Source organism: Falco rusticolus, chromosome 1 (genome assembly GCF_015220075.1).
Source record: "Falco rusticolus isolate bFalRus1 chromosome 1, bFalRus1.pri, whole genome shotgun sequence".
NCBI lineage: Eukaryota > Metazoa > Chordata > Aves > Falconiformes > Falconidae > Falco > Falco rusticolus.
Window position 1 is genome coordinate 112,438,833 of NC_051187.1, and position 27,230 is coordinate 112,466,062.

Consider the following 27,230-nt stretch of genomic DNA (forward strand, 5'->3'; position numbering starts at 1 on the left):
TCTGTTCTTTCAAAGGGCTTTGAATTTCTGTTGTCCAGAAACGGTGGAAATCTCCTGGGTTGCATCTATACACAGAGATAAATCTAGCTTGAATGCAGAGAGGAGGGTGGAACTACTTGCATGTTAAAATGAATTGAACTTTATCTTCAAACTTTCTCTTGCCTTAAAGATGTTTAACTTACATTTGAAGACTTTAAATTGTATTACTTCAGGCTCAATAATTAATCTATTAGTGGTTAATGCTCTTCCAGTAAATTTACTACATAAGCTCACCAGAGCTGGCTTAGTACTAACTGTTGAATAAATTACTTTGCATAATAATTCTTTTTTCGTCAATTAAATTATTTGAATAAAGATATTTCACACACACACATAGTTTTGATACCTCTGTTCTCCACATTTCAAATCTTTCAACACTGGTTTTGATTTGGATTGATCGATATGGAAAAAGAAACTTGAGGAATAGTTTGAATTGTGTTTATTTATGCATAGATGAGATTTTGAAATATGAGATCCACAAAGGCTATATTTATGAATCTGTAATAGATGTATTTTCTAGAAAAATCTGACTTTGCATCCTTGGGATCACACCTGCCTAACATTGTGAATCTACAAAGGAAAGCTAATTTAGAATTTAATAAGCTTAAATTACAGCATTACTGGTAACTGTGAGATTTGGTAGTATTTTCCAGTTATCTGTAAGTTATATATTGGAGATTCCTGAGAAATCTGTGAAATGATTGGCTGCAACTTACTTTCTAATGAGAAAATTATTATAGACTAATAACTTTAAAAAAAAATTTTTGATTACACTGATTGTAATTATGAATTCATTTTTCAGGTCATGTCATGAAAGCTGCAGAGCATTATGAAGCATTTTATCAGCTAACAGAGGGTTCGACATGGAAGGATGAGACAGGCCATACTTACAATTCACTGGCGTGTGAGCATCTCTGGAGAATTTATACGTTACTAGCAGACAAAATGCTAGAAAATAAAGAACACCAACAGGCCATCAAAACGCTAATAAAAGCTTTAAAAATGGCAAAAGAAGGTAGGTGAAAAATAACACTTTCCCATTCCTTTATTTGATGTGCATGTCATGATTTTCCCAAGAGTAAAGTAGAAATTGTCAAGTGTTTGGCTGGGTCATTATTTCCTATGAAATTCAAAGACAAATGCTATCAATACACTTCCAGATCTCACTAAACAAGAAATGCCTTCTTGCTGACAACAAAGAATCTTTTAGATTCCTGAAAGCTTTATCTAAAAAAAAAAAAAACAACAACAAAAAAAAACCAAAAAAACCCAAAACACCCCCCTTTTGGGAATAATAGTATATAACAGTGAACCCATAATCAGAAAGTGAAGTCACTGATGGAAGCTCAGCTTGCTGGTTTTGACTGGCTAGTCACAGCTGATTTGGCATTTTTTTAGTGATATTACCTGCTGGAACACTACATTTTCACTCTACATATTTATTTATTACTTAGAAAACTTTTTTGCATCATAAACAAACCAGATTCCTTCTGTATATCTTAATACACTTACTGCCTCTTGTCCTGTCACTGAGCACCACTGAGAAGAGCCTTGTTCCCTCTAATTAACACCCTCCCCAGAAATTTGTGCACTTTGATGAAATTCCCCACCTTGAGCCTTCTCTACTGTGATCTCAACAGTCCCAGCTCCCTCAGCCTCTCCTCCTGGGGCAGGTGTTCCCAGCCCCTTAGTCATCTTTGCAGCTCTTCACTGGACTCACTCGACCGTGTCCCTCTCTCTCGTACTGGGGGGCCCAGAATGGGACACAGTGCTCCTGGGGTGACCTCACCAGTGCTGAGTAGAGGCAAAGGATCACCTCCCTCAACCTGCTCCTGACGTTCTGCCTAATGCAGCCCAGGATCCCGTCAGTCATCCTTGCCATGCGTGTGCATTGCTGTGTCACGAGCAACTTGCTGTCCACCCGGAAACCCAGGTCCTTCTCCGCCAAGCTCCTTTCCACCCAGTCAGCCTGCAGCCTGGGCTTATCCCTCCCCAGGTGCAGGACTTTGCATTTCCCTTTCCTGAACTTCACGGCACTGCCATCGGCCCATTTCTCCAGCCTGCAGAGGTCCTTCTGAATGGCAGCACAACCGCCTACCTGGTGGGTCGGTCAACCCTCCTCACTTTTTCATTGCCTGCAAACACACTGAGGGTGTGTTCAGTCACACCATCCAGGTCATTGATGAAGATATTAATCAGTATTGGTGCCGGTATTGATCCCGGAGTACACCGCTAGTGACTGGCCTCTCACTGGTCTTTATGCTGCTGCTTACAATCCTTTGAAGGCCAGCAGCTCAGCTGCTCGTCAGTCTACCTCACGGTCTGTTTATCTAAGCCATATTTTACCAGCTTGTGTATGAGGATGTTATGGGAGACAGCGTTAGAAGCCCAGTGAAATTGATGGAAACAACATCTACTGCTTTCCCTTCATCCACCAAGCCAGTCGTTATATTGTAGAAAGCTGTCAGATTGGTGAAGCATGAATTCCTGGTCTTAAATCCATGCTGACTGCTTCTGATTGCCTTCTTGTTCTAGGTAATGGCTGTATGAAGCTTCATTCATATGTGGATAGGTTTAAAGTGGGGTGAAGTTAGAATAGCATCTGAACATTATATATAACGTGAGATGTTGATCAGCTGGAAATACCATGCTCTGGAGCATTTCCTGCACAAGAAGGAACAGAAAAAAGAAGGCAAATCATACAAGATGACTTTATGAAAATATACATAATTTTCAGTTTTTTTCAGAAATCTTAATAGTGCTTGCTTCTCAAAAGGAGCTGTTAAATGTTCACTTCCACGGGCTTACTTTTCCTAAATTATTATCCTAGATGATTATTGGAGTGCTTCTCAGAAGTAAGGTAGAAGGCCTCAAATAATCATCCTTTTCCATGCACAGCAATTCAAGAGCCTTTCATGGTATTCCTTAAGGGGCGTATTTTGCATATGAATTGCACATACAATTAATATATAATATTAATTCAATATTTATCACTAGATACATTAGGTTTTTAAAATTAATAATGTATGCCCAACATTAATCTGTTACCCAGTCTTTGTATAGTCATTGGGATAGATAGAATTAAACTACCAAAACAAGCAAATAAATTGGAATTTTTTTTCCAAATTTTAAAATAGGGTTTGCTGCAAACATATGCAGGTAGATAGTAGAAACAGCAATCTATAGAAAAGTATAAAATTTATTCAGTGAAACCAAGGCAAGTTCCTAAAAGGAAATACCTTTATACCAACAGATACTCTTGGAAAAAATGAACAAGCTTTCAGGCATCTAAGCCTATGTGAACTTTGCCATTTATTATTTTAAAATGCACCAGCAAATTGTTTCTGTTTCAGATTTTTTATTATATTGTCTTTGATTGTATTAATTCTAAAGACCCAAAATGTCTCATCTTTTCTTACCTCATGAAGAATAATATTTTAAAACACCATTGGAAACCTAAACATTTTATGGTAATTTTGGGGGAATAAACCAAACAGGACTTTGGGGGCAAGAATTCAATTATTTCCATTCCAAATGTTTAATTTAAGAGGGTATATGATTGTATTTGGCTAATTTTTTTACTTTCATTAAACCACTAAGTCACCTGTTTTGGTTTTATCTGCAATTTACATTAATAGATATGTTTTGTGAGTTGCCTGTCAAGATCTTTCCTCTTGGGGGTATGTATCCAAATACTGAGATTGGCAATACAATTGATCAGATGAAGGACACATGCACCCATAAATTCACTGTCTTTTAAAACTGTATCTGTTGATCAAATCCAAGCTTTTAGCTTTTTCTTTAGCTGTTTAAAATACATGCTTAAGTCACAGCTACCACTAGTAAAGCTGCCACTACTAGTATTTACTGTAGTAACTAGAAGGAGAGCTGAGCGCTGAGGAAGTTTCCTATCAACTTCTTCCTTTTTCTAGTGAAAACTGCTGGAAATGAGAGATTGTCAAAATGGATCTGATGCCTTTCCAAAACTTACTTTGCCCAGGCATATGTTCCAGTGCCCTGACTTCAAACCAATCGCTTTCATAGCTTCCTGAGACATGTAGTAAATATCGCTGCACAGCATACTTGCCATTGTTCTCTTTAATTTTAAGCTTTAGAAGCTCCATTCAGACAAGTTTTCCTATCCCCAGTCCAGAACTGTAGCCTGTATCTATGAAGACCGTATTTAAAAGTTTAGTTAAACCCACACTGGTTCTGGCTTCCATCTGTAGTATCCATTCTTTCCTTCTGGGCCATCATGTATGTTTATTTATTTAATTAACTGGGATTAGATATCGTCCACTTCAGACTGTCAGACTGTTCTTAAGCGAGGAAGGGAGGTTTTCATATGCCTAGCAACTTTTCACTTATTATTTCTCTGTGAAACTGTATTTCTGTATCCTTTTCCCTCATTAAGCCTTTTAAGGGATATTGAATATTGGAAAAGACCATCAGGTTTTTTGAGTTACAGGCTTTTCATAATTTTATGTTGTGTATTAAGTGCTACAGATGGAGTATTGCTATGGCCTCAGCAATTGTAACATTTAAAGAGATCCAGAACTAGATGTAGGCTTTTGTGTGTTTGGACACAAAGAATTTATTAGCCTGACAATTGCAAGTAGATAATCTCCCTTTTCATTGCAACTATATCTATTTACACATTTAACAAAGTATCTGGATATGCAGTTATGCTTCAGGTTGATTTTTCCACTCTTTATTGTGTTTGAGTAGGTGGATATTGAGCAACAGAAAGACTGGATTTTTGGCTATTTTTAATATAAATTCAACTACAATTGGTTTTATGGATACTCATGTTATGGAGGAAAAGTTTTGAATATAGTGTGCTACAGTAAGCATTTATATAATTAGTTGATAGAAATTTCAAGATTGAATGGATTATTTTCTATTGAGGGAGCAATATTGAAAAAACAGCAAGCTGTGTTTGTTAGACCAGTATTATCGAAATAAAACACGGCATGGAAAAGTGTGATAGACCTCAGTTAGTAACTGCCTGTGCAGAATTTTCTGTGACTACTGCTTCCAGGATAAGATACCCCTTTTTTTAGCTATTCTAGCCTACAGCAGGCTGCAAAATAGCCGTGAGAACAAGAAATATAAACCTGGTCTACTGATAGTTACCTCTTGGTCATGGGTCAACATACTTTGCGTTTATGTATTAGGGTGTATTATATATTTGTAGCTACTTTTATTTTATATATTAATATATATAGAGAGAGGCTACTGTGATTTTCTGGTGTGAAGATACTCTGGGTATTATTAAACAATTCATGATAGAGAACATTACAGCATGTTAAATTGATGATACTGCATTACTTACTGGAAGATATTTTCTCAGACTTTGCTGAACTTTCTTGTTGAAATTTGTTTAAATCCATTGCCTCTATTTTTAATTAGCACTATGTATTTTTGGAAAGTGATAAATAGCAAGGGTAAGGAGAAGGAAAAGCTTACTACAGTATTTAAACATCTGTATGTTATTTAAGAACCTGAAAGAACTGTCTGTACTAATGTAATTTTCTTCAAACTATGCTGGTAACTGTAACTTTAAACCTTTCTTTAGGAGGTGGCATGAAGATGGAAGGAGAAGCTCTGTATTGCTTAAGTTTAGCATATCATTTTGCTGGAGAACAAGAGACAGCATTGCCAGTAAGTTTATTTTAAAGTTGCTTTAGCTTTCCCAATGCCTTTCTCTGCCTCCTTGGCATCTTAGGCATTTTGGAGAGTGGAAAAGTGTTGGAGACATTTGGGCCTTTTATAACTGTATTTAGTTCTGTAGATGGGGATCTATGTGGTTTAAGCAATTATGGTTCCAATAAATTCCAAACTGATAGAGTCCAGGTTTCAATGTTTGGATCTGCAGAAATAATACAAATTGACAATTCAGGTTATATGTGACTATCTTTGCTTTTCCTGTATCCATATGTACATAAACCAGTTTCTGTTTAGTTAGGTTTTTGTATAAAACACCAGCTTTGCAAGCTAGTTTGATACAGCACAGTTGTGAGCAGCAATTAAAAATACATCAATTCATATGCTGAGCTTTTCAGAACATCAGGAATTTAGAAGAAATATGCATTGCTTTTGGTATGAAAAGCTGTAATGCTGATGCAATCTGCTCTGTTGATACTTGAGTTCAAGCTCCTCTTCTCATGTTTCCCCTGAGTTTCCATACATAATAATTCTAAGACAATGAGAATTCTACATGTGGAATTCTAGTCTGAAAGGAGGGTTCCTGTAGTTCCTCATAGGTTGGTGTGAGAGGAAGGATAAGCAACAACTTGATTTGTCTGTGCCAGTCATCAGAGAAGTGACAGTTCTCCATGATCCTCCTAAAAACATTGTATGGAAATTTAGTTTGAATATTTTGCCCATGATTATTGTGATTAATCAGCTGGATAATTGCTACTTCTATTTCTGTTTGTTCTTTTAACTGCAGAATGACTTGGTATTTGTTAATGGACATGTTTTATAGAGGTCAGTCTTTGTGGTTGTCTCTTGTGGTGGTTTATTTTTTTCAGAAATAGACCAAGAAAAGTCACAGAGTGAATTCAATGTGGGTTTCAATATTGGTTGCTTGGCTTCTGCAGTGTAGGAAGGGTTCTAGATTTCAGACTTGAAATATCCTTTTACATACTTTCAGTGATTTGTGGTATGATTTTACAAAAGTTATTGACCATATTTATACCTAATTCTTCAACACTGATAGGCCTATCTTCTGTATAAATCAACTGAATGCTGGAGAAGTGGGAGCCTGTTCTCACATCAGTCGCAATCAAAGTCTGTAGCTGAATGTGAAAATATTTCAAAATTTAAAAGCTACATATAATTTAATAAAATTATATCTGCAACAGCAGTAAGAAGAGGATATTTAATGTCTTCCAAGAATACAGTATGACAGATTAGACTAGATTTTTTTGTAGTTTATCTGCATTGTTTTTTGACAGACAAATGTGTGCTGGCATTCTTACATGATCAACTTTTCTGTTAAGTTTCTGAGAGTCATAATAAACTGTGTGAATGATGAAGAGCAGCAAGATAAGCAAATGTGCTAAATAAAGAAGGCTGCATGCATATTTGATCTCTTCATCACAGGAAAAAATAATTAATGAACAAGACCGCACAGTCTCCATGATATACAAAGGATCAAACTACCCTTGAAAGCATCAAAAATATTAGATGCCTTGGCATTGTTTCCTCAGGATCCATTTTGCTTATGTTTTATAACTACTCCTTTACCTTCATTGTTCTTCATGCCTCCTGCCAAAAAGTTACAGCAGTCATTTGGAAGTTTTTGTGGGGTTTTTTTGTCATGTGCAGAATTATTATTTTTTAAAGGAAGATTCCAAAACCTTGAATTTTGTAGTGAACTACTATTCATTTAATATACACATGTAATAGGTTATGCCTATTGGTTTTGGTCTTACAAAGACACCTGAGAGATAAGGAAAGCAATGTGCATTTTTGTTAAAAGGGAAAGAAAGTCTCTGTAGTACAACACATAAATGATACATTATTTTAAGAGTATAAAATGTTATGTTAACAGTAATGAAAACACCAATACATTTCAGTGTAAATAATACAACATTGTATTATAATACAGACGTATTTCCTAATATAATGGCATTTCCAATAATATTACATGAGAAACCTATGAAGTACTTTCATTCAGAAAACAGAGTGTGTATTATGGGACTAAGAAAAAGGGGTAAAATTTTAGTTCCTTTGTCCTTAACACTGATCAATATAGACAGCAGTAAAATATCAGTGGTTGACAGTACTGTTGAGCACAAGTTGTCTTCACTCTCCAATTAGAAATCATTGCCTAAAATTTACCCTTCTGTTCTCAGTTTAATGGTCTCTGTATCCAAGGGGAGCTCAGATGCTTACAGAGATGAAATCATTGCATCCTGTTCCCAGAGGACTACTGGTTATCATTACACATAACATGCAGACAATACTGCTAGGAGCCAGTTTGCCTCATGGTAATATGTAGTTCATCACCAGCTTCTGTAGCATGCTAAAGAGGTCTTGCCACACAGCTTGGGACTATTCGGATGTAGGCTCAGGGGTCTCAGCAGTTATTTTCCTGTTTTGCATCAGTTTTCATCTTCTTTATCCTTTTGTGCTGTGGTCCACCTCAGGCAGTCTCCTTCTAGGGGAATCTGAAAGGAGCAGCTGTTACAGATACCATTTCCTCCAATTGTTGCCACTTGGTTCCTTTTGCTGTTTAGCATGCCTCTCCCTCCCCCAACGCGCACACACAGGAGCATGCATATAAACTTGTGTCTCTTTCATTCATGTCTTCTAGCAGAGTGGAGAAGCATATGTTCAAAATATTCATTATCTGATGCAGTAATTAAAGGTTGAAATGATTAAGCTGCAGCCTATTATATCAAAAATATGCAGTGACTTTGTATTGAATGGGCTAGTTTTGTTGGAGAAGGGTGTGTATTTGCTAGGCACTTGGTGTTTAATCTAACATAATTTGATTTGGTGTATAATCTGTATAAATTGGTTTAATTTTATTTGATATATATGATTGATTTCAGTGGACCTACTCAGATGTAAAAACATAAGTGTGTGCAAGTTTAAAAGCCTGAGAACTAATTATGTTCAATAGCAGTGTGATAGGTTCATAATATTTTTCATATCATCTGGTTTATAATCAAGCCTAACGGCTTTTCCACAAAATATGACACAAAATATTAATAGCTCACATTATATAAATTTTCTCTTAAACCTTACAGGTTTTGTCAGGGGGAGTTCTCCATCTAGGCTAATTTTAAAGTAAAAGTTACTGTTTACATGTTTTTCTTCAGACTTGTATAACAAACGCTTCTGTCATTAGAAACCTTGCATGAGATATTGTAATCTAATGCTTGACCTGGAATTTTATTTTTTTTTAACTGGGCTTTCAAGAGTGCTTCAAAGAGTTAGGCATCATGGATTTTTTTTCTCTTTCAATTAGAGTTGCATCCCAAATCATGAGGAAAATTCCAGTCCTCATCCCTTGTCTGAGCTTTAGGTTTTTTCCAAGTGTTCCTTTATTTCAGATGTTGAATCCTGTGTTTCAGATATGTTACATATTTAAACAACAGAGGCAATGTTCATGAGTACTGAGACTCATGCCAAAATAAATGTGGTAATTTATGACATAATGCTGTGTGCATGGATTGTCAGAATTACGATATACAAGCCACAGGCATAAAATTATCAAGAAAATTTATGAACTTACAAAGACATCTTCACATTCAAAATGACCCTATTAAAGTAATCAGAGGTGATTTATGACCATAATTTCTGAAAAAGTCTGTATCAAAACAACTGAAAATTTTATCTCAACTGATGCAGCTAGAGAGAATATAAGTAAATGTATCTGGGACGCAGATATTCCAAAGTTAGTATGCACAGTATATTTTATCTAATTATACCAATTGTGTCTAGTCATACAGATTATGATCGTATGTATGTATGAATTTGGTGTATCAAGGAGGATCTTAGCAAGTAAAAGAACTCCAAAAGGTAGACTGAATGTTATCCCCTTTTCTCCGAAACATTGTGAAAGGTAGCTGAGAAGAATGAGCATCATTCCTTTGAGTTATGCTTACTGTTCCAGTGCTTTGCTGGATGGCTGAACTTCAAGACGCATTTCTGTGAATGGTGTCTGGGTAGACCATGGAGTCTAAGTTTAAATTCTCATTACTGTTACCAGGAAAAGAAACACTTTAAATGGAGACGTGCAAAACACATTGAAAGATACTACTCAATGGAAATGATTTCAAACTTTGTTCTTTTAAATCAGCCAGATTGTTCTTTATTCATCTGTAAGTGATATTTAGCCATTAGTAATAAAGTATAACATTTTCAGCTTAGCAAATGGCATCATATGCTTGAAAAAACATTTTAGCATACCAGTTTAAGAAAAGGTCTCATCATTCCTAGAGGCTTCACTTTTATTGAAGTGATTTTTAAATTGTTCTTAAAAGTGTACTCATATAGAAATTCTTTATTTTTCATATCTGAGGAATAAAAAACCAGACAGAAACTGAGTCAGCTTTGAAGGTAGGCACTTCTGATTGATCTTGGCACTGACAATGTATATGTATGGAGAAAGGTTTTCTTCCTGAAGGTCTAGTATTAGTGAGCCAATTCTGAAAGTGATTGTTTCATGTTTCTGAAAGGTCCCTGCTGCTAGGCATTGGTAAAGGTAGTACAACCAAAACTGTGTGAGAACAATTAGTACTGATAGTGAACTTTGCCCTGACAAAGTATACTGTCTCAAATATTGGTGGAATCAAGAAACTGGAAATTATTTGTGTTGAGAATCTTCAATGAATTACCTTGGAACATGGTATCATTTTCCTTTTGAGTCTGTGGTTCAAATTACATTTTGCTTGGTTAATGTCACCGGAATATCTCCCTTCAGTAAACTGGATTTTTGTCAACATATATGTACCACAAGACTACCTTTTATAAGAAAACTCTCTCAAATGCAATACTGCTGCAGAATTACAGTAGTCAAGGTATACAAAAAATATAGAGCATGAGAAACAAAAAATACTCAATACATAATTACTTGATGACGAGCAAATCAGATTATCACATTTCCATGTTTTCCCATAGCAACAATGAAAATAAATGCACTAGTAACTTGTTGGTATCAATCTTACTCTTCAGGAGTCTCATGTTACTTAAGACTGGTTACCAAAACACCATAAATGGGTTGTCTTTCATCTCATCCATTACAATTTTAAATTTAATCATTCATACGTACCAAAAGAGCAAGACAACTACAGTGAGCTGCAAATTCGACTGCACATTCGATCAGATAAATCTATAGCACCTTTTCAGAATTTTAGGACTATCTGACCACTGGTGTTCTCGTTATCTGAATGTGAGTTGGTGACAAAGTTTAAAACCTCAGTTTTGGGGGCTATGAATGGAGGACATTATTTTGTTTCCATGTTTGTTTTTAATTCCCAAACAGTATGAAAGTTAGTGGGTTTATATATATTTACAAGGTTTATGAAGCCTTACTTATAATAGGTGTATGAAACATCCTGAATTTAGAACATTTCACACATCAACTGTGCTTTCCCAAAGTTCAAACTCTTACTTTTTTTGTAAGATTTTGACTCAGGATATCTATTACAAAATGGCAAGTTTTATTACTACCTTATACACACATGCACTTGCGTGCCCGTGCACACACACTCCCTGTATGAGTTTGCAAAAGAACTGGAGGGGGCTGCAGTGCAACATTAATAAGAATATTTACATGCTTCTGCATTAATAATAATAACATTTATCTTAAGAGCAAGAGAATTCATTGTACAACTCTGAATTATTTCCATGAAGTTGTTGCTAACTGTTATGTTTGAACTCAAGAGCAGCAAATTGTCACTTATTGGAGGTTTGCTTAGCTCCAGTATGTTGAAACATTGAGGACGAAGCCATAAAAACACCTTAAACTGCTCTGCAAGGGAACAGAAATATCTTTGCATCTACTTTTCAGCAAGACATGAAGGGCAGAGCAGAGCAGTTGGCAATTGTGGAGCCTTTGCTCTGATCCTACCTTTTTAATATAGCTGATGGGATGGAACAATCTCTGCTCAGAATGGCCAGTGGAGATGGCTCTTCCTTATGCTTTCCCTAGCAAGGCAGGAGCCAGACTGTGACCACAGTTATACAGTGTCTGTTTTATGGGATATAAGGTTACAAGTAGTCCACCTGCCCTGACTGAGGTTTCTAAAACTCTAATAACTGTCTTCTGTCAGTTAAAAGATGTGATTTAGGCAGACACTTTCTACTTACTGCATTGAAACTTTTTTTAGAGTAGCTAATAAAATATACCTTTTTTTTTTTTTTTTTAAATAACTGCTGATATACAAGTTTCCACTCATTTCATTCCCACAGGCTAGGAACAAAAAAGACAAAGCAGTACAACTGTATGCTATAGAGGTTATTTACTTTATGTACTTTAGACTATATTGGATTTCTAGCTTAGGTGTGCCAAACCTTGGAACCTAGATGTTGTATATAATTGAGGGAAAGAGATAGTTACAGCATGTCTAAGTTCGTAGCTTATATTATCTGAAGAACAGTAGTGTGAAAGATGTTAAGAACTGTTGGTAGTATGTCCATTAGTGAAACTGCACATATTATACCCAGGGCTGTAGCAAATGGCTGAAAAACTGTATAAGAAATTTTCTAATTCTGTTAGATAATGCACTTACAAAAGTCAGACTTTTTATGTGTTTGGAGAAATGAAACATTCGTATCCACGCGGTACAAACTCAGGAATTCCAGTACTTAAATGCAAATATATTCATAATCTGGGAGGTTTTGCTTTCCTTTGTATACTTTAGTTGAAATGAACAGGCATTAAAAATTTTTCTATAAAGTAAGGCTTTTAAAATAAGATTGGTTTCTCAAATTGGTATAGTTCAAGCTACAGCAATTTATTTATTAAATACGTGTTTAAAGTTAAATTCAGTTATTCCCATTGACTTCAAGGGCACAACTCGTATGTTCAGGTGTAAGCAAATGTTTAACAACTTTGCTTGATCAGAGCCATCGATGGCTAGATTGGAAGATAGGAGGTCTTGATTCAGGCATCAGATCTTAAGGAATTTAAAATTTATCCTTTGACAGATAAATAACCCGAGAAGTTAAAACACTGAAGCATGCCAGTATAAAACCTAGAGCTTGCTGCTTCATTGCTAGAAGCAATTTGTTTTGCTGTTTTGCTTTCAGCTTATGTATTATTTCAGAGCTGATCAAAAGAATTGGTAGCAAAGTGTGAAATAAATTGTACTTCTAAATAAATCGATTTAACATTCCTTGGTGCTTTAAGTGATTTTAGTAATATTAATATTTAAAATATTTCTGTCTGAAATCTTTTTATGACTACATATAGCAGTAATGGCCACCATTTCATTCTGCTTTTTTTCATATTATAATATTACATAGTAAACATTGTAAAAATACTATCTCTTAGCACTGAAATGGATGCAAAGGATTTCAAGTGTCTATTTGCATGTAAATGACTCAAATTTTATTCAGTCAATAAAAACAGTCTATTAATCCATTTACTACATTTCTTACATGGGTTAAAACTTGAAGAATATGAGATTTTCAGCTGAATGAGAACTTTTCCTTAACTTCCACATAGGTAACCAGAAAATTAATGGTTTTTAACTGACTTAAATTTTGTGTATACCTTCCTAGTTTACCTTTGCAGTTTTTTCTGTTGTGTTATATAAATTTAAGGGTGTGCTCGTTTGGTTTTAGCTAGGAAAACTTTGTGTAATTAAAAATATCTGTTCATGGGTGGACTAAAGATATTAATAAGCATGAAGCAGAATATTTATAGGTGCTTTGTCTAAGAAGTAATGGGCATTTAAGCATGCACATGCATATAGTATGATATTAATGTCTTAGGAGGCTACAGCAATCTGACAGCCAGGTACACTCATGGAGACACAACAGTGTGATAAAAGCAGCCCAGACATCTGGATCACGGTGCTGCGATACAAAAACATTTCTGATCAATTCACATTATTGCACTTACCCAAATTTCCAGTCTTGTCCACCCCTTTCGCCTTGTTTCTTTCTCCGCCTCTGCCTTTGTCTTTTATGTACTTGTGGAATCTCATTTTTCCTTTACAAGTCACCTCCATCTGCTTATGTGTCAGAGTGGCCCTTGTGCCACACATCACATTGAGGAATTCTCAAGATGAAGGGCTGTATTCACATCACTACTTCTGTCTCAGCACTGTTTCATGCTTGTCACTGCTCAGCACTCAGCGCCACACTGCCTTGTTTTGTCAATAACCATTTATTTGTTGCTGGAATAGTAGCAACCATTACATCTGACCTCCCTGTTTCATCAATTATGGATAGATTATTGGATGTGAACATCTGCAAAAGCTTGCTGTTGAACTTACCTCCTGGCTGGGATTAGATAAAGTATTAAACTGTTGTTTATTGTCAGGCCAAAACTCTACTGGGAAGCCAGGGAATTCCAAGACTAGCAGACTCCCATCAGCAAGCACCAAAAATTGTTTAGTATTGCCACCGTTTCCCATAAGATCGTAGCCATTTATTATTTACACTTATTACTAGTTGTTATAACATACTTGATAAAAGCTCTTGGCAGGCACAGTGTTTCCAGCTATTGTCACATCTGTCAGGATGGAAAGGATACATAAACTGTTTTTTCCTCTTATATTGCTGTTAAAGGGTAACAGATGAAGCTTCTTCACTCCAGACTGCTAAGCCATGCTTTATTTTGAAGAAATATGTCAACAATGGCTGGTTTGGAAAACATTATATTCCTGTACTAAATAAAGATTGCAACAGCCTTTACTAGAGTAATGTCCCTTGCAGTAAAGATTTCAAATTTTACAATAATAACAAACAGAAATATTTGGTTTTGATTTTTGCATAGGGTTTTGCTCTGAAGGACCTGGCTGATTTTTTAAATTTTTTTATTTCTTTTAATAAAACCCTTTATGAGGTATAGTAAATAATGAAATGATGACTGCATTCCTACAAAGCTGTAGGATTCGAGAATCAGAATTAATATAATTGTTAGTGGCACAGAAAGCCAGAATTAAGAACAGTAATACAGAAGCTAATACAGAAGAAATGAGGATGGGAACAAAAGTTAACATTTATTCAATCATCTGCACATTTTATCTTCTTTAAGTTTCCTGTGCAGCAAAATGAAGCATACAGGGTGAACTCCTGACTTCGTGGAAGCCAACAGTTTCGAAATTACTCTGGGGAAAGGAGCTTTTTCAATTAGTTACTTGTATTTACATATGAGCCATTCAGAATCAAAGTAAAATGTACATACTCTGAATATTATGCAAAGCATACAAGTAAGATTTGACATAGGCAAAGAACCCTAGGTCTTATCTTGATAGACTGTTAAGGAATGAGTGAAATGTTTGTCTTCCCTTCTCTAATCCTTCAAACAGATGCAGACACTAGTAACCTGAGGCATGGATTGCCATGCAAGTTTATAGAGCATTGAGGTAAACATTGCACTTGATAGCCAAGTATAACAGGGGAGGGAAGTGTGAACTGGATAGAGCAGTTACCCCTCGTGGAGCGTGTCAACCGAGCAACACCTTAGTGGTAGCCATGTCCTAGCAAGGGCCTGTGGAAGGTCTTGAACTCCGCTTTGACGTTTGACTTGATCACACTTCTGGGTGGATTCTTTTACATCCCTCCTCATCTCCCTGTCTCTGATTCCTTTGCTTCAAGATGCTTGCTTATGCTATGCATTATCCAAATACCCACCTTAAAGTCCCTGGAACAGCAGTTCTGGAACAGAACAGATTGGCCAATTCCAGACAAATTCTGTCTCTGTAGGAACAGTGACAACGTTTGTACACTTCTGGTTTAATTTTTTTCCATTTGTTTATCAACACAGTGCAGTCCAGTGTAATTGAATATAGCTAAGGGCAAGGACGCTTAGGGACATGGTTTAGCAGTGGACTTGGCAGTGCTACATTAATGATTGAATTCAGTGATCTTAAAGATCTTTTCCAACCTGAACAATTCTGTGATTCTAAGGAGTTAGCATTCACATTTACAGAATTTGAGTTGCTGAATTTCAGTTGTGGCAAAAGAGGAAGAAATAACAGTTCTGGCAAATCAGGGACTACTCCCTCTTTCCTTCAGCATGGCACCCAGTTTCAGTATCCCTTAACTGTGAGCACGCAGAGTGCTGGACTACTACTACCCTGGATGCTCACTATGCCTGAATACATTCAGCATTTAACAAGGTGCGGCCTGCCATTCAGTTGACAGTGGTGTATTATTTTCCTGGGATCAATGAGCTCTGCTCACATGTAATCAATACATTACATGAACAGTAAGATTTTCTTATTGCTATCCAACCTCTCTCACACTGTGTTTTGGCCACAATAAAAATGCATGTGGGTTTGTGTTGTGAAACTCTTTTCGACCTTACTCAGGATGTCCACAGGCATGTAGCCACTCAAATTATGGTAATAAAGACCGCACTTTTAGGCATTTTTAAATATGCATTTCTTGGGGAGCTGTGGGGGAGAGTTCACTGAACTGCTAAATGCCTATGCATACAATTCTATTGTCTTTTATTTTCACTGGGCTATATCAAAGTGATTATTTAGTGACTGTCAGTTACATGTTTTTTCTGAAAGATTTAAGAGGTACTAAGTGGTACGAGGCCAGCAGTCTCACTCAATTGCATTGTCTGTCTACCAGCACCTATTGTTGGCTTCAGGAAAATATTGTCAGATGCTGCTAGCCAGGCAGGGCCTTAGCCTGTTACTGCAGCACCTGTCAAAAATCATTAGCTACTGATCTCTTTGACTAATGTTCCAGTTGATTGTCTGATTCATGTTCAAGATCTGTAAATGAGGCAGAAGCATCTTTACTGCTCACCAGCTGTGAAATGGCTAAACACAGCTAGATATTTTCAGAAATCAAAATAAATGTATTTTCAATAAAGTTTGACAACAATATCAAGTGCAAAGCTGAGAGCAGGACTGTTATTTTTGTGGGGTTTAAAGTTAGAGTATTATGAATCAATATTATCCCATCTTGTTTTTTTCAGAGTAATGTATTTTACCAAAATAGTGAAATACTGGTAGTAGCATTAATCTTGTGTTGAGTTGGATAGACATTCTTTATTCTACATAAATTCATACCTTTGATTTTTACTCTTTTGTCCCTTATCCCCAGATGTATTAATGTTTAGCATAGCCTGTGTCCTTTTGTCAGAGTCCTCCGTGTATGCTAATGAGGTGTGTGCATGGTTTTATTTACATATAAAAGTAATACAGGTATGACAACAATAAAAATCAAGGGTGGGATTTTGGGGAGGGGGAGTCCAGGGGCAGAGGGGCTTGTGTATCTGTCTTATATTAATGGAATAACCCCAGAAGGGTCATGCTGGCATAATGCTGAGATAACTGAGAAGCAAATCTGGGCCTGAGATCAGACTAATATTTTTTCCTGGCAAAGGAGGTAAGCATGAAATTCACCACTATCTAGAGAATTAGTGCAAGAACTATATATACCACAAATAGGCTCTAGTTTGAGGATTTAAGCAGAGCTTGTAATTTTATTTTTACACTTTAACTACTTGTAGCCACAACAGACTTACAAAGACCCAGGAAGAGGGCTGATTTTGTAAACAGATGCTCTCACAGCAGCTATCCCCCTTCCAGGTTCACCTGCATCCAAGCTTTCAGGGAAATTGTACAATGCATCCTGATTTTTTTAATTTCTAATTTGGATCCATAAATACTTTTCTTTTTTTCTGCAACACCAAAATCATAGTGGATGGCGTGTGGGACTGTTGTCTGTAATGTGGGACACAAAGTTGAAGTCTTCATCCTGTCACCTTCCCACATCCTGCACAAATGAGAACAAGTGATTGATCACTGTTGATTTCTGTATTAGACTTTGGTTTTTATTTTATTTGTTTTTTTAAACCAGTATTTCCACTGCAGACCCACAGAAGTAGGAGGTTTGAGGCAGTGTGCTGGGTCACATAGAGCCAAAAACTAATTCATGACCAGAATCAATGTAGTTTTTATAATTTTTATTTTGTTAAACTTACCTTTTCATTTTTTAGAGGTAGAAAGAACTGTACTTTATTGTAATCTGTTCAACTGCATATACAGTGATCTTTTTCCACTAGGTAGTTTTCCCACTAGAGTATCAAGCTGTCTGTGAAACAGGATGGAAATTGTGTAATGGAGCCTAGCATGATCAGGATAAATTATCGCAACAGTTTCCTTCCTCAGAAGTCTTCATACATTGCAAATCTAAAAACCAAAAACAAAACCAAACTAACAACAAAAAAACCAAGACACTTTGCCCCTTCAGTAACCTTAAGTCTCTGAAAACTTTGTGAGTTTTAAGGAGGAAATTCATGTAATACACAAACCCACTCTTTTTAATGGACATTGCCAGTGTAGATTCCCATGGTAGTCCCGTTGAATATCTCTTCTTCACACATTTTTATTTTTGTTTCCTTAACGTGAAAAATATTACCATGATGACATTTTAACGCACAATATTTATCATAGAATACTGAAGCAGAAGCATGTTAACGAGACTTTCGTTTTGTTGTCTAAAACAATTTTTGCACCCTTTTTGTTTGTGTAATGGCAGCTGTATTCTCTAAGACCAAAAATGCAGCAAACCTGCGTATTTGTGTAGGAGTTTTCAGCATTAATTATTGACATGTTCCACCTCTTCCTTGGATGTCACTGTCCTCTGCACACAGTGGCCAAAATAGATATGAAAGACCCTTTTCTGGCTATTCTTCTGTCTAAAAGTAGAAAAACTTGCAAGGGAGCTTGTAATTTCCATTAGATCCAAATGGTATGTGTTCCCAATATTTATCCACATATCAGAGAGCTCATAGATGACTGGCCCAGCCATGCCCACTCGATACTCTTGCCACTTGCCTATCTTCTCTTACATGGCATTCACAGGAACCCAGTTAGGTAGACTGGTGGTTCATATCCTGTGAAAATAAACAGGAAAGTTTTCATGTCCATTTGTTGTTTTCAGGCTGCTTATAGATTCTGGCAAACATCACTGTGTCAATTCCGCTTGATTTGCCAGCATGCAAGCTTTATAATTTTGTATTTTAAATAAAAATTAAAACTGCTATAATTGCAAGAGACTTTGGGTGACATCCTCTAATACTTACTTTTATTCCAGTGTTTTATCCCACCCTACCCCCTCTTCTCTTTCTCTCCTGAATGTTGAAGGTAAGGCATGCACCATAGGTGAGGAGGCTTCTCTTTGCTTCCTCCACATAAATGGTACTGGGTGATTGTAACATACAGAGGCACTACACAGCTCCTTTCCATAAAGAATGTGCCCCTACATAGTATTTAAAGCTGGAGGAGTTATTTAAATAATATATTCAAGGCCTAAAGAATGTACTTTCTATTGTAATTTATCCATGTTTCCTCCCTTTCATGTAGCTTATTTAATTATTGTTATTTCATTATTATTTAGAATAAAGCATCTGATTTGCATAGTATAGTAGTAACCTGGGATGAAGATGAGCACTTTTCATAACTAGGAAAACGAGTGGCTTACTTGCTTTCGAACTTCTTTCTAGCAGCTGGTGCAGAGGTGCAGTGAACCAACTTTTTACTTGAACTACACTGTCTGTGGTTTTTCCTTGGTTGTATCTGTAATTTTTAGACTTTGTGGCATCTTTGATAGAAAAAAAAGTATAGCAGCCTAAGCCTTAGGTGCCTAAGTAACCTTTCTGTGCTAGGTAGTAACCACTAGAGGCCCAGTGTCCTAGTTTAATGTTGCAGAGGCCAGTTTAGAGTGATTTAAGTCCAGTACATAAAATTTTAGAAGCCTTCTGACACTCTTATGGCAGGTTTTCTGATATGGGGCATGATTGTCACAACAAATGTTGAAGGTCCTCTGAGTTAAATTCAAAACCAGGAGCTGTTTCTGGGACACTTATGTGCATTTCTGTTACCATCCTGGATTGTTAGAAGGACACCAACTTTGAGTATGCATTCTGTTTAGGGCGAGTTCAACACTGATGTGACGACTTCCTAACTGAGGTACCTTTATACTTTTTTTGTCATATCTTATGCATTGATAACTCAATTGACAATGACCTTCAAGTATAGGATGCAATGGTGATATACATGTGAATGTAACTTGATGAGAAAGTACTTGAGGGATGATAAATCGTGCAGTGCACACTAATAAATGTTACTTTGTGTGCACACGGAGCTTATGTAACTATAAAGGCCTTGTCCAGGAATACAAGAGATTTACTCCCACATGGAGTAAAACTCTTTCAAGAACTAGGTAATGTGAGTAGCGGAAACAGTGACGGAAGTGGTGGCATCCATAGTATTAGCACACACGGATTGTCTTCTTTTGAACCCTGCACTTTGTCAATGAGAGAGGATGCAGTCTTAATAGAAAATGCCCTATCTTTTGCCTCAGTACAAATACACAACTTGGGGCATGCAGGATACTGTTGTATGTCCCTGGGCATCTCCCATCCCCCCTTCAGAGCTGGTAAATGACATTCACTACTCCTTTCTTGGAAATGTGCAAAAAGGATTTCCATAGATAGTCTTTGGAGATTTCTTGTTTTCTCATGTGTGTAATAGGTTGGGTCAAGCAACAAAGTGGAGAGAGGAAAGAATAAGATTTAATTTTATATGCACTCTCCCATCATCACCATTGGAAAAAAAGGGTTGAAAAGAGAAATTTTGTGATACAGGTGATGTCAATGTTAAATTAAATTGAGGTCATATGGTTTTATGCAGCAGCTGTAAGCCTTCAGTTATGGGAGGGGTCATGATGATAGATTACATTCCATATGAATGTTAACAAATTGCTTGTGTGCGTGAATAATTAGTCATAAAAATAGCAACATTATCTACAGTATTTTAAGCCAACATAGATTAAATATATAACCTATAATTTATTCACTTTTGGGGCATCTGAATTTTATTAAGTTGTCATGGTGGATTTAAAGAAAGAAAAATAATACTAAGTTGTATCTCAGCATATCATTCTAAAACACTATGAATGCAAAGGATACTGTCTTAAGGTATTGATTATCAGAAATTCATAAAAGTACAGCCTCTTAAAATCTTTTCGATTATGGATAAGGAAATTTATATTGCAAATCAGGTAATATGTCTTTGGTTTTTGCAAAGTGCCAAAATGCAGGGATTTAAATGCAAGTTATATCTTTTTAATTTCTAATTATTGAGTAGTTTCAAACAACTATAAGTAGTGATCAAAAACCCAGTCCCATTACAGCTAATTAAAGAAGGAATGTACAAGTGTGAAAACTGATTTTGTGTTTCATATGGACACAGAGACTGTCAAAAAAAAAAAAAGAGTAGAAATTCTTAGCACTGTATTTTTTTATTATTATTTTTTATTTTCCTGTTTCACAGATTTTGAACACATCTGTAAAAATCTTCACAGCACTTTGTGATTCTGCTGGCCTAGGCAGAGCACATGCAGCTATAGCCAAGATCCTGGTAAGGTAGGTTAGCCCATCCTTGTCTGACTGTCAGTGCAGATTCATTCAACTGTGAAAGACTTAAATTGTTAGAGGTCTGTCGCTTCCCATTACTGGCTGCTTAAATTTTAAGCAGTGCCCTTCTTGCAGTAAGTGACCCTTTCATCGAAAGTTATTTTAAACTGGTACACATTTTTTAAAGTGTATGGTCCAAGCTTTTCTTTACCTGTAAACTATAATATGTCCTCTTTTCCCACATTTTGGGAGCTTTTTGAATTTATTCTTTCTCCCACAAGTTTGAGAGGGACTTTAGTGGAAAATAGAAATCCAGGTATATTTTCAAGGTTAAAAACCACAGAAAACCTGGAAGAATGTAGCAAGCTTTAGTAGGTCTCTCAGTGTAATCTTTTCTGAACTGTAGGTTTCTATTTATTGCACTCACTTCTTCTGTGGAGGCATTTCTGGTTTGTGCACGTGTAACTAAATGTAAATTTGTTGGAAATAAGATGCTTGTCTTCAATGTTTTTGTTTCAGCATCTGGCATTAAAATCGTCTTCCAGGTGAATTAGTTTGAAACTACTTCAACTTCTTACACAAATAATTTTGACATAAATACATAAATTTTGACATAGTCTAATGCAATTATCATATGAAGTAGGAAAAAAAGAGATTAAAGTGAAGGTTGCAGCTTCTCCTTGGTTCATCCTATGTTTGGGGACTTCAGTCCACACGATCCATGATAAAGCTTGCCAAATTTTTTATGGAAGAGGACTTGTCACCAGGTTTATTTCAGTGTGTGGAGCAAATTCTCCTGTTTGAGTTAGATCCCTTGCCTTTTGGCCTTTCAGAGCATATAGGGACCAGCCACAATCATAATTCTCTTCAGCTCTCAGATACATAATTCATGGCTACTCATATTCTGAGCATCCTAAATAAGCACGTGGGATAAGATGTTTAAAAAGCCACAGAACAGACTTAGAATACCAGGTCCCATTTTCAAAACTGTCGTAAGCCTAACTGAGAAAAATGTAGTTGCTAGGACACCAGCTGTTACAATGAGTGACTTGCAATGAGTGTAAAGGTGTCTGAGCTCTCAATAGCATTCATAGGTTCCTTGTATTCACAAAAAGCAGCAGTCTGAGTAGAGGGTAGCCTAAGATAGTCAAGAGGACATTCCTAGAAAATTGTGTATATTAATTTCTTCTCTCTGTGATTTAGGCATTTTGGAAAAAGAACACATACATTTGTTTACTCAGAAGTTACAGGGCTGGAGATCCTTCTGAAGTGAAGTTGCTAAACCCTTCATCTGAAAGACCATGCCAGTGCAAATTCTTTTCTTAAAAGCAGAGCTAAAGGAGGAGTGGCTAGTCATTTTCTTCTGTGTCAGATCTGTACTCCACGCCTTCTGGGAGCATTCTCTAGCTATCTGGGAATAGACAGTCTCACTTCTTTCCAGTTGTTGCAATTTAAAAAAGAGGAAAATCAGTAGGTAAGCAGAAATGAAAGGGGAAACAAAGAGCAATAAGACTCCCCAGTTTAGTATTTAAGGCATTCTTCTAGAAGAGGAACATTCTGATTGATTCAAGGAAAGGAGGAACTTGCTTTCGTATCTAGGATCAGGGATTTAACTGCTAATCTATTGCACAGGTAAAGACACCCTTCTTCTGGAAAATGGCTGCTGTGGTATTTTTTATAAAACCCATCTGGTAGTTATTCCCTAAGAGTGTTAACCAAATTAAACACCTTATATATGTGCCTGCTTTGAAAAGCTTTAGGTGCATGATAGGCATAAACTGCTCAGCCCTGTAAAACATCATGATTCTCAGCACCTTCCAGTCATTTGAGAAACTTTTATGTAGGAAGGTCTGGGCACCTATGTATCATAGAATCATGGAATACTTTTCGTTGGAAGTCATAATTAAGAGGTGCAGGAAGAGAGGTTACCAGTGAAGACTGAGGCAAAAAAGTTGTTGAGTACCTCAGCCATCTCTCTGTCCGTTGTTACCAGTTTTCCAGTCTTATTCATTTGGTGGGGTGGTATGCTTTCCTTGGCCTTCCTTTCCTGGCTTACATACCTGTAGAAGCTCCTGTTATTCTTTGCAACCTTTGCCAAGTTCAGCTCCAGCCATGCCTTGGCCCTCCTAACCCCTACATAACCAGGCAGTGTCTCTATACTCTTCCCAGGATACCTGTCCCTGCTTCCACTGCCTGTGCATTTCCTTCTTCCTCTTTAGTTTGACCAGCAAGTCTCCACTCATCCATGCCAGTCTCTTGCCTTCCTTTCCTGATTCCATACACCTGGGGATTGAGAGCTCTTGCACTCTATGGAAAGCATCCTTAAAGATCTGCCAGCTCTGTTCTGCTCCCTTGTCCCTGAGGGCATTTTCCCTCAAAGTTCTAAAAATAGGGGTCCTATTGATTAACTCCTTGAAGAGCTGGAATTTTGCTTTCATAAAATTCGGGATCCCAACTTTACTTTTTGCCTGACCCATATCCCTCAGGACTGTGAATTCTTCTACCAGTGCATGATCACTCCAGGCCAGGCTGCCCCCAGTCTTGACATCACCTGTAAGCTCACTTGTGTTGGTGACTATTGGGTCCAGTATCATGTTCCCTCTGGTAGGGCTCTCTGTTACCCGGCTTAAGAAGTTATCCTGAGTGCATTCCAGGAGTCTCCTGGATTGCCTACAGCTCGCCATGCCACTTTTCCAGCAGATGTTGGCGTGGTTGAAGTCCCCAGCAGGACGAGCCTGCGAGCGCGATGCCTCCTGTAGCTGGAGTAAGGAGGCTTCATCAATAGGCTCCCCTTGATCGGGCGGCCTGTAATAGACACCAACCACAAAGTTCCCTTTGTTGCCGCTGTCTCTAATTCTTAACCATAGGCTTTCAACCTGCTCGTGGCTGTTCCTCAGACAGCCTTCATTTCTTTACATACCCCTCTGCCCCTCCTTCCTCACCTGTTCCTTTGGAACAGCCTGTAGCCATCAATAGCTGCACTCCAGTCGTGGGATTCACCTCGCCAAGTTTCTGTAATGGCAAGTAGAGCTGGGTCAGAACTGGATTCTGTCATTCAGTTGACCAAAAATTCAACTGTTCTGGATTTATGCTCCAAAAAATCTCAAGTAAGATACAGAAATCTGTTTGTGTACATGGGCCTTACATCTTCTTGAACACTTGAATTCTATGACTGAGAGTCCTAGAGACTTGGGAAGTTTTCATCCATTGTCTTCATGAGGCAATTTTATAGGGAGCTCTCACAGACTGGGAGACACTATGCCATAAAACCTTTTAATTCATTGTTTTAAGTAGAAATAGATAAAATCCATAATTACTTTTACTATTACTATATCACAGGCAGCAAAAAAGCTGAGTAGGCCGTAAAGTATCTCTGACATGAGAAAATAGCATAAGCAACATTTGAATTGGGTGTGTTGAGGGAGCCGGCCAAAGCAAGGCTGCTTTCGATTATCTTTGAAAGGCTGTAGCAACTAGGGGAGGTTCCTGTGGACTTGGAGGTTGCAGACATCACTTCTGTCTTCGAGTGAGAGGACTGAGGAAGTGTCAGGCTAGTCAGCCTCACCTTGATCCCTGAGAAGCTGATGGAGCGAGTAATCCCAGAAGCAATATCCAACATGTTAAGGACGAAAGGGTGATTGGATTTAAGACAGGGAAATGGTGCTTCACCAACTGATACCCTTTTAGATTAAGACAACTGGCTTGGTGGATGAAGGGAAAGCAGTAGATGTTGTTTCCATCAATTTCAGCTGGGCTTCTAACGCTGTCTCCCATAACATCCTCATACACAAGCTGGTAAAATATGGCTTAGATAAACAGACCGTGAGGTAGACTGACGAGCAGCTGAGCTGCTGGCCTTCAAAGGATTGTAAGCAGCAGCATAAAGACCAGTGAGAGGCCAGTCACTAGCGGTGTACTCCGGGATCAATACCGGCACCAATACTGATTAATATCCTCATCAATGACCTGGATGGTGTGACTGAACACACCCTCAGCGTGTTTGCAGGCAATGAAAAAGTGAGGAGGGTTGACCGACCCACCAGGTAGGCGGTTGTGCTGCCATTCAGAAGGACCTCTGCAGGCTGGAGAAATGGGCCGATGGCAGTGCCGTGAAGTTCAGGAAAGGGAAATGCAAAGTCCTGCACCTGGGGAGGGATAAGCCCAGGCTGCAGGCTGACTGGGTGGAAAGGAGCTTGGCGGAGAAGGACCTGGGTTTCCTGGTGGACAGCAAGTTGCTCGTGACACAGCAATGCACACGCATGGCAAGGATGACTGACGGGATCCTGGGCTGCATTAGGCAGAACGTCAGGAGCAGGTTGAGGGAGGTGATCCTTTGCCTCTACTCAGCACTGGTGAGGTCACCCCAGGAGCACTGTGTCCCATTCTGGGCCCCCCAGTACGAGAGAGAGGGACACGGTCGAGTGAGTCCAGTGAAGAGCTGCAAAGATGACTAAGGGGCTGGGAACACCTGCCCCAGGAGGAGAGGCTGAGGGAGCTGGGACTGTTGAGATCACAGTAGAGAAGGCTCAAGGTGGGGTCTTACCAGTACCTCTTAGGCAGCAATAAAGAAGAGGGAACCAGGCTTCTTCTCAGTGGTGTTCAGTGACAGGACGAGAGGCAATGGGCATAAATTGAAATACATGAGATTCTGTTTAAACACAAGAAGAAAAATATTACTGAGAGGGTGAATGCTGGAACAGGTTTTAGTGTCTCTGTCCTTCAAAAGTCACTCAAAACTCTACTGGACACAGGCCTCCTCTAGTTGACCCTAGTCTAAGCAAAGCAAATGGAGATTATCTCCAGAGATCTCTTCCAACCTTAACTATACTGTCGTTCTGTGATCTTTGTCTTAAGCAGTCCTGCTAGACAAAATCCCTTTTGCCATGTAATGGCCTCTAATAGAACATTTTCTGTAACCCAGTATGATGGATATTGCAGGCTAACCTACTTTTCAAAATTCAGAAACAGAATTTTTCATTAACAAAATCATGCTGGTCCAGCTCTATTGGCTCTTCCTTGGAGGAGGAAAGGACATAGAAAAGTGGTTTTAAAAGCCAATGTAAAGAGAGACATTAAAAAAAAAGAAGTTGTAAGCTTCTGTTTACTCTCACAACAAACTTTTGGATATTTACTTATCTAATGTATAGCAAACAAGCAAATTTCTAGAAAGCCTGTTCAGAAAGTAATGGATAAATGCATGAATAATTACTGTTGGTCACAGAATCTCCATGCTCCGCTTGATCACTTCACCTGCATTTTTACCTGATGTAGGCTAAACTTGTGCAAATCATTTAAAATGTGATGGATAATGTCTTTAGAAAGAAAAGATTACTGTTTCCCTAAAATAATGCATTATAACCGTAATATCTGTGAGAATTTGCACTGGTTGCCTTGTGACAGGTTGGAAAAAGTGGCTGAGCCCTCCCAAATTGTTCAGAATTTGCCTATGGCTTTGGAATTTTTTGTGAAATCTTTGCTGCAGATGTTTTCACAGACCATGCAAAACTGAAAATCTCTATCATATGCATTTAGGCATGTCATTTTCCAGAGAAAAATCTGACATAACAGCATCATGTTCTTGACTTATTCTGCCAGTGTCCACCATGGTAATAACTTCTTGTGGACACATGATTTATACATCCAATTCAATCACATGAGCAATCCTATAAAAGGTGCATATTTTCATAAAAGTCTAATAGGGGTAAAAATCTCATAGGGCATTTTAGCATGAAACTGGAAAATGAGTTGCTGTAGATATGTAATCTCTTCTGCTGAAGTCATCATAACTGTTCTGTGGGATCATGAATGGCTATATCTTTAGGAAATTACATTTTATGCATTTAGGAAGGTGATGTCTAAGGAGATAGAAAGTATATGGCTATATAAAATAACATGTAGATTTTTGAAGGAACTATAAAATACTAGCCCTTTGAGGAGGAAAGACCTGTTTATCATCTTACCGGGTCTTGTGCACCATAAAGTGTTCCAGTAATCCTTCTAGCATACTTTAAATATCTCAGGATGTAGTGCTTTTAAAAGTACTTCCTTTGAAAAAATTGTTAAACTGTACCAACCAATTGCTAGTTGGCATAAGTGAGGTTCTAACAGC

General features: G+C 37.6%; 1 protein-coding gene across 1 annotated transcript in view; it reads left to right on the forward strand.

Annotated features, from left to right (window-relative positions):
* TTC29 (tetratricopeptide repeat domain 29) overlaps nt 1-27,230 on the forward strand; it is a 134,675-nt gene that overhangs the window by 47,749 nt on the left and 59,696 nt on the right. Inside the window, exons 5-7 of the mRNA XM_037396523.1 lie at nt 842-1,054; nt 5,618-5,703; nt 21,039-21,130. Coding sequence (XP_037252420.1) covers nt 842-1,054; nt 5,618-5,703; nt 21,039-21,130 — 391 coding nt within the window. The remainder of the gene's footprint in view (nt 1-841; nt 1,055-5,617; nt 5,704-21,038; nt 21,131-27,230) is intronic.